At 39.8% G+C, this 12,299-nt stretch overlaps 1 protein-coding gene across 6 annotated transcripts in view; it reads right to left on the bottom strand.

Annotated features, from left to right (window-relative positions):
- The window catches only part of tenm4 (teneurin transmembrane protein 4), a 243,565-nt gene that overhangs the window by 106,492 nt on the left and 124,774 nt on the right, over positions 1–12,299 (bottom strand). For all 6 annotated transcript variants that reach the window (XM_051128614.1, XM_051128615.1, XM_051128616.1 and 3 more), the window contains one exon: positions 2,943–3,107. In XM_051128614.1, the coding sequence (XP_050984571.1) occupies positions 2,943–3,107 (165 nt within the window). The remainder of the gene's footprint in view (positions 1–2,942; positions 3,108–12,299) is intronic.

The raw sequence follows: 12,299 nt of genomic DNA, 5'->3' as shown, positions 1-12,299 counted from the left end.
GGATTTTGATTCAGCCTTGCTTTGTGAAAAAAGGGTGGTTTATATATTTGTTTTATTTTTTGTATCAATTATTTACTCATCAGAATTTTTCTGAGGCAGTGCCTCCCTTGCGTCCTCAGAGAAAACGCCCCTGCACCTAATGCTGATGTACCCTCCTCATTGGACCCTGAGGAAATGGCAACATCTGCTCGCTCAGGTGGATTGGCCAATTTCCGCAGTGATGGCGACAAAAGCAGACATCCTTGCAAAGAGAGCCCAGAGGACTCTCAGGCAGCTTTCGCATCGGGCTACACGCGCTACAGCAGATGGCAGTCTCCTCAAAAGTCAATCATTTGCAGCGTGCTATATCTGGAGAGACAGGACATGCTTTCCCGCCTTCCAATTTACCACCTCCACATAACGCATTACCACATCAGTCGCAATTACACGTGTTGTGAAAATTCTTTTATGCCGCATACTTTGTCATTGGCCGAACTTTACGAAATCTGTCATGACTGGACAAGAAAGCAAAGAAAGCAAAAATAAGAAATTCTATTTTCCATCAAAAAAATTAAGCTTTAATACGATTTTTTTAAGACTATTAGGACCAGCCATTATTAAAATCCACCCCCCAAAAAAGCTTTTATATATATGAGAATCATTGAGAATGACGAACGATTAGATATTACAGTTGAAAACATCTGAACAATTTATTCAAGATGTCTGTTTATGTCAAAGCTTTTGAGATTAGTCTTTGAGACGATAATATGCCACAAAATTATATGAAATCTTGGGGGAATATGCTACGTCTATAACCTATTGATGGATGAATGGAAGGGACAAACAAACAAAAGCGGATCCTTCATATTTGATTTAATTGAAAATGCCCTGAAACCTTGTGATGGAAGTAAAATAAGCCTTTTAATCAGGCTGTTTTGTTGATGTGTGTAAATTTCAATGTTTACATACTTTATATCCCATTCCCAGTCTAATATGCAGACATATTACACAGTAACACTAGTTTAACCAGTGAAGTGAGTTGAAGGAGAAACTTTGTCTGACGAAAGGCAAAGGGAATGTTTGGCAAATGTATTTGTCATATAATCCCATAGATTTTAAAACAAACAATTACCATTTAGCATGCATGCTCTGTTTAGAAAAAAAAATGTTTTGATTCTGGCCTGAATAGTCTCCCGATTTTTTACGAAATCCCGAACTTTACGAAAACTGTCAAAAACATGACTGGACAAGAAAAAAGCAAAGAAAACAAAAATAAGAAATTCTATTTTCCATTAAAAAAAATAAAATAAACTTAAAATAAATAAAAGATTTTTAAGACTATTAGGACCAGTCATTATTACCACCCCAAAAAACTGTATGCCCATTACTATTATGCAAAATAACTACACAATTATATATATATGAGAATCATTGAGAATGACGAACGATTGGATTTTCTTTTTTTTACAATTTATACAATTTAAAACATCTGAACAGTTTATGAAATTGGAGTGGAAATACTGAATCAAAAAAAAAAAAAAAAAAAAAAAAAAAAAAAAAAAACCTTAAACCTTTTTTTCCTGCTGCTGCTGAGTAAATTACAAATTCCATAGCCCATGGCAAAACAGAAACGTCCAGTTGAGTTGGCGAATGCATGAATTTAAACAAGGTCTCACTGGCACTTTCCAGATAATATGTTTACGGGTAATTGAACTGATTACTAGAAGGTGCAAGATGGTCAGAAAACCTCTCCGGTACAGTGTTTATTTAAGTTAATGCCAGGGATGTACAGCACAGTGACACCGGATTGATTTGCTGTGTTCCTGATGACAATGTTACTCTGACAGTCAGAATTAAAAAGCCCGGCCTATCGATTTCCCCTCAGCCGCAGATGTCACTCAAACAGAGGCACCGCTATAGCCTCCGTGTTTGTGGTTTCGCTCGCTCCCTCTCTGCCAGCTTCTAAATGAAAAAAGACGTCTCGGCGACTCATCTATATGGTAATGGTCTGATCTCCCACCTTTTGTCCAAGGCCTGTGGCAAATCAAATGGCTAAATATGGGCTGCGCTCATGGAAAAAGTGAACTTTTCCTACTGTACGAACTTCCGTCTCCATGACCATGGGGGTTAATGTCTGCTTTCTTCCGCTGCCAGGAAAACTCTTGTCCAGTCTTGGAGATGAAAGGAATGCATGGCTTTCTGGATGGGGCATATTCTAATCTGCCTTGAGCCCCTGGATACTCAATCCCTAAAGCTGTGCCATTCGTTCTTCCAGGAACAAATAATACCCTTCCCATTTTCCCTGCAACTTCCACTGGATTGTAATGCAGATCTCATGGCAAGCAACTGAGACTGGTCACAGCATGGAGCTGGCTGACAAATAATCCTGGATCTTGAAGTCTTTGAAAATCAAAAATAAGACGTTATAATACTGGCCAGCGCTGAGCGAAATTAGCGGGAGATGAGTTCATGCGAATCTGGCAGGAAATTAGCTTGAAATGTTGGAATGTGTTGTCGGATATGAGTTGACTGAAGGGCACGAGTTCAAACACTTGGCCAAAAAACATGGTTTAAGGTTAATCAAGACTGGAAGAACTTCTTTTTTTCCCCAGCCAAACTTGTCGAGCTGCTGCCTATTCACATCAAGGCTGCTATTTATCTGCAGTCTAATAAGGATCACTCTTTGACAAATCTAAAAAAAAAAAAAAAAAAAAAAAAAAAAAATCAACATGAAACGGCATTCAAAATCCATTTATCTAAGCGAAGCGGAATATTCAACAAGAAAATGTAGGGCAGAACTTGATTTTATCCATTGGGAACTGACTGGACCATGTAAACTGGACATGCCATACTAGAATAAAGCCAAATCTAGGGATAAATAACATGCATAATACCACCGGGAACAAACTAACCGTTGTTTTTGGGTTTGTGTTGACTTTAAAACATCAGACTTTAGGACATACCGTCATCTTTGCTTCCTCGGTCCGGAAACTCTAGACCTGTGTTGCCCAGAGGCGGCAAGCCCAGATCTGTGGGCAGATGTAGGCCACTCGTGTTATCCTCCGTCAGCTGATATATCTGCCTCTGCATTGGCTGCAAATGCCAGTTGAGTCCGAAGAGGTGCATGGCTGCGGAGAAAGAGCAGCGGCAGATGGTAAATTTACGTGTGTTGGAGCGGTGATTACTGAGCATGTGCCTTGGTGTACATTATTGTAATTAAATTAGATTCACTAAGGAATACTATAGACACTGCATCAGGAAATTAACATCCTGAAGGCTGTGGGGTAATTAAACCAAGGCTGTATGAAAACAAATATGTTTTGACTTGATTAATCTTTGGCAGTTTAAGAGCACCAGGAGAACCACAGTCCATTGCAGCTTTATATGACGTCATTGCGGTTGTTGGATTTTCCAATGGACTTTCTTTCTCATCAATGAGATTTTCTAATTTAAATGCTGAATAAACCCCCGGTTTTACAGACAAGGTTTAATCATAGTCCCAGACTAAAATCTAAGTCTGAGCTGTTTCAACTGAAAGAAACTTGCATTGATTGATCTTAAAAAATATCAATGCCTTTGTTTTGTCTCAAGATGGACACCCGTAATGTTTTTTCTAAGGCACGTTTATAAAAATCACTTAAGTGTCCTAATTGAACTATGGCCTAATCCTGGCTTAGTCTAAGCCCTGTCTGTGAAACCAGGCCTTAATGTTGTTGAAAAAAGTCTCTTATGCTCACCAAGGCTGCACTTATTTGACCAAATACAGTAAAAAGTGTAGTACAGTGAAATATTACTAAAATTTAAATGAACAGCTTTCTTTTTTTCTATTCATATTTTTTACATTTTATTTATTTCTGTGATGCAAAGCTGAATTTTCAGCATGATTATTCTAATATGCTGATTTGGTGCTCAAGAAACATTTCTAATCATTATCATCAGTGTTGAAAAGAGTTTTTGCTGCTTAATATGTTTGTGTAAACAGTGATACCCTACCATTCAAAAGTAATTTAAAAAAATTAAAAAATCATTACTTTTATTCACACTGAGAACCATTAATAATAATTAGTATAATAACTGATAATTATTGAGCACTAAATCAGCATATTACAATAATTTCTGTGACTGAAGATTGATGTGACTAAAGACTGAAGAAAAATCAAGTTTTGCCATCACAGGAATAAATTACATTTTAAATGTATTCAAATATAATACAGTTCTTTTAAATTGCAATAATCTTACATAAGAGCATAAATAAAATCTATAAAATTCTTGGAAACACGTTAGATTAGCAAACAGATACTCACTATTAACTAAGAATTTTCCCTCAATAAACCTCAAATAGTAGTAATGCTTAGGTACTGGGTAGGGTGATCCAGAATACGGTCCTGTTTTAATATGTGCTTTATAATTTTTATAGTCAATAGTGTTCCCTAATCTAATGTGTTGCCACTTGTTCCAAAGTTGTGACCAGTAGTGTATACACATTTTTAAGGCACTGTGAAAACAACAAGGGGGTGGGTGGGGATACATCCCCCCACCCTTAGAGAAAAAATGTTGTACAACCGACAGGGTGAAAAGCCAGGGGCCATAGGGCAACTTTTCTTTTCATCCCCATTAGCTTACTAATACCCCCCCATGGCTAAAGAGACAAGGAAATTATCAAGTCAGCAAGAACACAACAAGAGGTACGGATGAATGCATGAGCAGCACTAGAAGACACTGCGATATTTCACAAGGTCAACAAAAGAAGCAACCATTGGAATGAACTCTGATGGCGCAGTGAACAGGGAAGGAGGGGCGAGGCATGATGGATCACCAGGATGAGAATGGTCAGGACCAGCTTAGCCAGGCAAAACCTTGTCCTGGAAGTCTTCAGTCAGCAAATAAAATGCCAACAAAAGGCCTTGGAGCTCTTTCTTGCACAGAATAGAAGTTCTAAGCACAGGATGTAAATAACCAAAGAATTTAATTAAGATTGTTATGCTAGAATATGGGTTAGAGTATGGGAATACCAATTCACATTAAAAGTGTTTACTTTACTGGTAATTGGAAAGTATATCCTTTTGTGTTTGCATTGAAACGTTATGGCAGTATTGGGATTGACTAAAATATCATAAAATGCATTGTGCTCTGTTTGCGTTTGTATTTTAAATGTTAGCATGTAGCAAAATTAATTAGAATTCATTATTAATCAAAACTGTGCTATCAAAAGATTAAGAGCAGCCTGATATAACAACATTTGCTCTACTATTGGCTGGACTAATCTGTAAGTTAAAAAGTGGAGAAGTAAGCATGCTTCAAAAATAATATAGCATCCAGGCACTTTTGGCATACTAATATCAACACACCGTGATTAGGGATGAGATATTCTTACTATATTACCGATAGTATGCATATTGGGATCCAGCCACAGTATGTAAGACAATTGCTGTCGAGACATACTATGGTGGACTACGGCGATGTCGGAGTAGATAAAACAAATGATCTCGAGGCTGTCTCTTTCCCATGCTCCATTTCTCTCCCTACGTGAGTTCCTGTTTCTCCTTCGTAAGTACAGAGCTGGTTTCAAATTGCACAAGTGGCTTTCTCTGCCACACTCTCTTGACAACCTGTAGTGACAATTCAGGGCTAAAATTACTTTTCCGCTCCACTCAATATCTCAGAGAGGTGACAATGTATTTGTTTTGTGTAGCGGCAAATATCTTGTCTCAATCAGGGTGAGAAAAGGTCTAAATGAATGATTTATTCTTCTGTCAAAACATTTGTGAAAGAAACATATAGCTGGCATAATTATCAGACCTCCACTCAATCTTGATTTTTGTGTGACAGAATCGTAAAAATTGTTCAGCAGATTCTTAAAAAAAATACCAGAACAAAAAGAAGTGAGGACACTAACACTGCCGCCTCATTTTAGGTGTTTACAAGAGACTAAGACGATGCTCATAATCATACACCCTGTTAAGTAACATTGACTGTCATGCTCTTTGTAGGTATGCTGTGTTAAACACCTTTACAATCCAAGTCCAATCAGATGAATCATACAAATCAAACTGTTTCATGCAATTTCATGTTGTTGGGTGTTGTTGTAAGTTGTTGAAGGCTCTTTTATTTCCAAACCAATCTAATACAAATACATATGGTATGAACTGTAGTAGTAATGGAGGTACTTTGTTCATTAGTGATGTTTGGGGGTGGGTGGGGGGGGTGCACCAGTTCATTATTAATAATGAAACTAAGAGAGAAATGCCTCACTGAGTAGGGGCTGATTGGTTAGAGTTGTGTTTACGAAGGGAAAGACGTGCCTGAATTCATTTTCAAAGAAAAGCAAAGAGGTTTGTCTAATTGCTTCATTGGGTCTTTGGTTGGATATCCTTTGTCCTGCTTTACATGTTGTAAAATCAATGATCCTTAAGATTCTGCAAAGATGTGCTTGCCCTAGCTTAACCAGAAGCATCAAATTGGCAGTTTTAAAAGCCCAGCGCACAGCTCACAGACTGCGGATCAAACTAGTCGTGACAAATGGAGAGTTCTGCTTCACATCTCTTTGCATGTTTGACCATTAATTAAAGCCATATTACGTGGTAACCACCCTGCATTTACTAAATGGTGAAAATGTGGCCTGAAAAAGGATGAAGCCCTTGACAGGCGTTGCCACGGCGGATGAGAGTGGCCATCCTCTGGCTTACTCAATCAATAGCCATTTGGAAAATTGCAGGCCACGCATTTTGTTGATTGCATTCCGACAGATTCGGGCATTCCTGAAGAAAGGTCTGAATGTTGCCGTTACTTTTGCAAGAGAGCATTTGTGGAGGCGATAAAAAGTCGAGGCTGTCTTGAGAGACAATATAAATGCAAACGACCAAGCGCCTCCGCCCCCGTCGGTACCGCTGGAATTGACTATGTCAAAGGCGGACAGACACGCTACGAGACAGATGGCTTGGTTTGTCATCACCCAAGATCGAGTAAGGCATTCCTTTAGCTCGCTCGGTTTTTCTGCTGCACATTGGTTGATTTGTGGCTCTGTGGGAGGAAGTGAAGAGTGCAGACGGCGCATGGGCAGTGGGGGTGGACAATCGAATCAAAGGCATCATGGGTCTAGGTGTCGTTCCAAATGTCCAAGTAATTGCTCCTTCAAGGGGCCCATCTTCCATCTGGACCCCTTTGCAACTTCTCCTGTCTAGCTCTGATGTAAAATACCTCACACACTTCCCGGCTACCCCCCACTACCAAACCTCATTATGATTTATGTCCGAGCTGTCCCGGTATCTATGATTTCCAGAGTGCGTTGGGAAGAGTCCAGCTTATGAAATATGTTTCTCCGGCTAGCCCAAACTCTTCCATCATCTAAACTCTCTCTCTCTCTCTCTCTCTCTCTCTCTCTCTCTCTCAGCTGTCAGGCAGGCTCCCTGAGCAAGGAGCAAAGCACGGACAGGTGGAGGCGGACTAAGCTTGGTATTTTTTAATGAGGGTCCCGCTGGAACGGCAAGTGGAAAGACCCCACGACCTGTTGAGAATAAAACGGCAGCCGTGCTGAAATGCAAGTCTGGACGCACACAACCGTCCCTACAATCTCTATTTTGGCAGGCCACTTTGGCAGATCCGTGCAAGCCAATTAGAAAGCAAAAAGCTTGAACAAACTACTGCTTCAGTCTGAGAGGAACACAAGCTCATTACTGTTCCACTTCTGTGTTTCAAACCTTTGCAGCACCTCTGGAGAAACAGACAACAACAAAAGACACCATATTTACCTCCAACAACAGCTTTATCCCAGGTCAAAAAAAGAGGACAATGCTGGGATCTGGGGGCAGAGTAGTCACGGGTTGAGAAATGCCATTTCTTGCTCATCCATCATAGAATGGACAGGGCACATTAGCAAACATATGGTTAATTAATTCCCCTTAGACACTTGAATGGATGAGCGTTGAACACGGCAGCTCTCAGTCCTCTCATTAGCAGTCTAATTACTCTGACACCCCTTCTGCAAGGATCCGGGTACGCACGACTTTTTGGCCAGCCATCTCATATTCGACTATGGAATCTTTACCAAGAAACTTATCTTAAGACAGAAAGGCTAATGTGAAGGTGCCAGTCACCACTGAAGCGAGACAAACAGGATGACAGGTTTGAGCAGTGCCCTTGTTTTACACATGGTTAAAGTAGGTATTTGGAGAGTTTACATTTATTAGAATGGAAGGTTGTTGAGGGAGACTACTTCATTCAGTGAAGAATTTGTTCTTGACTGAGGAAATGCTTATCTTTGTTACTTGCTGGCTTTCTTTGAGCACACATGGATTTCAAACCCTTAAAAAATACATGTGGGTGTCAAATCAATCTGTAGACAAACCAGTGAGACCTTGGAGAACACTCTTGAGTGTTAAGTTTCCCCAGTCATGAGTGCCTCGTCTTTTCACCAAAACTCCCAGTGGAACTTCCTCTTTTCTATGTGCCTTCCTCTGGTCTCACTTCAAGTTCAGACTGTTGACTATAAATAAGAGGCAGTGAAATGCACATCATCAGCAAGTTAGTAGATCAAAAAGTCTTAAGCCATTTTTCACTTTCACACTAAAGCTTAGAGGAATCTGTCAGGAGTGAATAATATCTCTACTCTGGTAAGAGCACGTATAAAGTCTGGCCAAAGAGAACGCGCTTACCCATAATGTCTTGACAAAACAGCTTCTTTCAGCAGGCAGTTACTAGCAAACTTGCCCATTTACACTGCGTTTTTTGTCCAAAGTGATGCTGCGCTAATTGCAAAGAAAGTTCCCCTGGGGCAACCTGGTGCTAAGTGTCATGCTCAAGGGTACCATGGTGACCGAGCATGACTGTGACCTAACTTCCCAGTTGCAAAGTCTTTCACATTTAGGTTAAAGCAAGTCTCCTCATTATAATTTAGGCTACCACAAACTTTGCTGTGACACAAACCCACAACCTACACAACCTACATAAGTCTGATAAACACCACCAGTCCTTTCAACCCCAGAACATCAATCCCTTGACAATCCAACACCCTGGGTTGACAAAAATACATTTGGCTGAAGGTAAACCTGGAAATACACTGAGCTGATTGTAATAATGAAGAAACAAAGAGGCGGAAAACAAAAGACTGGCGCTTCAAAGTCAATCGACAGTTGGAGTGAGCGTCTCGTGGCTATGACTGAGGTTGCATGTTGGGCTGTACAATGAGGGCCCAGCACGCTAAGAAATGAACACAGAGGGAAGCTGATGACCTTCAGATGCCGAGGACATAATGACCTTCTTAATGAGCATGCTACCACTGAGAAAATGGCACACCACTCCCAATTCTGCGATCTCACTCCTTTGAAGGAAGCGGTTCTTGCAAACTCCACAGAAAAAGAACAGAGGGAAAATGGCAAAACTATGCAGCAAGTCAAAAACATCTGTCAGGAGGTTTAATTGGGTTCATTAGACAACACAGCTAGAGTTTCCAATTACAGGCCTACATAATTAATTGCACTTGAAATTAAATATATTTTCTCATCAGCTTTTAATTAAATGTGACCCCTTGTTGTTGATTGAATCCCAGATTCTCAGGGCGAGCTACGGTTTCATGCGTGTTTACCTGAGGTGCACAGGGAGATGAGCTTGATTTTGGAAAAGGGTTAGGATGGGGTGGGGCGTTTGTAATTACATGAAGTGATTAAGATACATCGGCTTGGTGGGCTGTGCAGGGCTCCTAACAAGGTCAGAGCTTAACTAGCCCTCTAGCTAACTCAGAGAATAACTTCATTAAGCATGGTGCTTAGGCATTTAATGTAGACAACAGTATCTAGTTTTGTTCCAAAATTTAGTGAGCCGCTGGCTGCTAAGCAGATGCCTTTTAAGACACCACAAGAGAGAAAATGAATGCTCTACATAGGCACCGATTCTGCATGGAACACAAATAGAGCTTCTTGGAGGAAGCACTTAGGAGGCATGACTCACAATTGATTGCAGCAATAAGTTAATGAGGAAAAAATACTGCATACTGTACATAATTATTGCGGTAGAAAAAAATGAGGAAACATTTCTTGCAATGCCTTCTACCTCATAATTGAGCATAATGATGGATCTTTGAAGACAGCATGAAGACAGCTGCCAACTGTTTGGAACAAAGGCCTTCTCACCTGGAGCATATCTATGATGCCTTAAACCTCTAGGCAGGCAGCCTACTAGATTTTGAACATGGATCTCAAAACACTGCTAGATCTGCTACGCTGCTGCTGAATTGCTGCTGCACACAAGTACAGGAACTTGCTACTGCCAAAGCATATGGCAATACTGTGCTGTGAGTATTTAAGACATACTGCTGCTGCACAAATGCAGAACCTGATTTTACCAAGTACGACATGTTCCTGGATCAACATTTTTGTTGACCCTGGAACAACATTGTGATTAACCAATCAGATTTGAAAAAACAGTTTATCGTTTTTGTGAAGTTTAGGCTTACAATTAGTGGTCCTTGGTCCTTGTACATCAGTGTCATTCATCTATCATTTCCTCTGATTTTAGGGATTACTCATGGGTAAGGTTAGGTTTAGGTGTAAGGATGTGGTCAAGATTAAATTTTTGGGTTAAAATGTTGTTCCAGGGTCAACAAAATATGTTGATCCAGGAACACATCTAACTCAGCAAAGTCAGGACGTGCCTGCACAAATAGCATATAAAATAACCCATAGCAGATCTATACAGGTGGAGCTGGGGAAGTTGGAGGGTTTCAGAGGCTGCGTATGCGACATGAACCAATCAGCTTGTGCCAAGTCATATGAGGCTGTGAATACCATCAGTTACATTAACACCCATCAGCCTGTGCCATCTAGAGTTTCATGAAAGAACTAGGCATTTTACATAGGCAGCTGTTAAGGTCAGTCACATGCACCACACAGTGTACCTCATACAAAGCACACAAGAGTACCTTAAAATGGAGTTTTAAACAAAGCTCAGCAATTAGCATTATCAGCAAACAGATTTAATATAGGTTCCAAATCACTGTACAGAAACACAGAGTAGCAATTATGTTTTTGCTTTCTTCTTTTTGAAGTCAAAAAGGATGGATGGATGGATGGATGGATGGATGGTTAGAGTCCATTTCAGTTCTTTTACACAACACTTTTTTTCTCAGTGCCTAAGCTCTGGAAAGCTGTTTATCTCTAATAATGAAGACACATCTGTGAGATCTCCATTTGGATGCACCTTGTGCAAATGACTTTGCACTCAATTTTTTCCCCCCATATTTTCAAGTTGAAAAAATATTATTTCATTCTGTGGGCTCTATTTGAGATTACACGTAACAATTTACATGCTAAGCAGGCACACATTATGCAAACCCATTTCATGCTGTCCTATAAAAGATATTGGGTTATACAAAACGTTATTGTTATTATTGATTTACTCTTCAAGGTATAGACACACTTTGTTTGGAACTGCTAGACTAGCTCTCATCTTCTCACATGTACATTGGATTTTCCACTTCTTTCATGGGATTATATGAAACGCGTAACAGAATTACTAGCAGACACCTAGTAACATTCCGCACAACAGTTGTCAGTGTTCATAGCCGTAATATATCACAAACACTTAATGTTTCGGTGTAGTCACTGTTTAAATACAGAAATGTTATCCACATAGGAAAAATCAAACCACAACCAGCATGGACTGTTGCCTATGGCTCAATCATATCTCATTGTATCTGTTGTCCATTATTGATTTGGTTCACTGACCAAGCTGAATACAGTTGTGGGACACTGAAATTTCCTAACAATGTGAGAAATCAATAATGTTAACTGTAATCTGCAGGAGCTGAGCTTTCAAATGATTGAAAATGGAATCACATACAGCATCTTTATGTGCCGCTACTCTGGCACAATGTGGAAACAGATCAAATTCAACACAAAAGTCATATCAGCATTTTTTGAGGCAATGTACTGATAAACATCAGCAGCTTGGAATCAGAGCTGAAATGTTTAAATGACAAAACATCGCTTTGACCTTTACAACGATATTTATTTTGTTTTATATAGATAACCCTATTAAATCAATCTAAGGTGACCACCAAGTTGGTTTCCACTTGTCAGGTTGGTCTGTTTTTAGAAGAGCTTTGGTCTCCTGTCAGCTGGTTAGCCTAACTGACCATTTAAACCAGCTGAAGACCAGCCTGGCCAGCTCGGTAAACCAACTAAACCATCTGAAAAACCAGCCTGACCTCCCTGGGAGATCAGCTAAACAATCATATATCAACTAAGAGCTGCAAAGTTTTTGCTTCAAGAACCAAAAAAGAAACAGATAAGTCATCTCTGATTTATGTAACACCTTCGTTGCAATTT

Source organism: Labeo rohita, chromosome 15 (assembly GCF_022985175.1).
Source record: "Labeo rohita strain BAU-BD-2019 chromosome 15, IGBB_LRoh.1.0, whole genome shotgun sequence".
Taxonomy (NCBI): domain Eukaryota; kingdom Metazoa; phylum Chordata; class Actinopteri; order Cypriniformes; family Cyprinidae; genus Labeo; species Labeo rohita.
The sequence above is the reverse complement of the archived record's forward strand: the minus strand, read 5'-3'. Positions and strand labels throughout refer to the sequence as shown.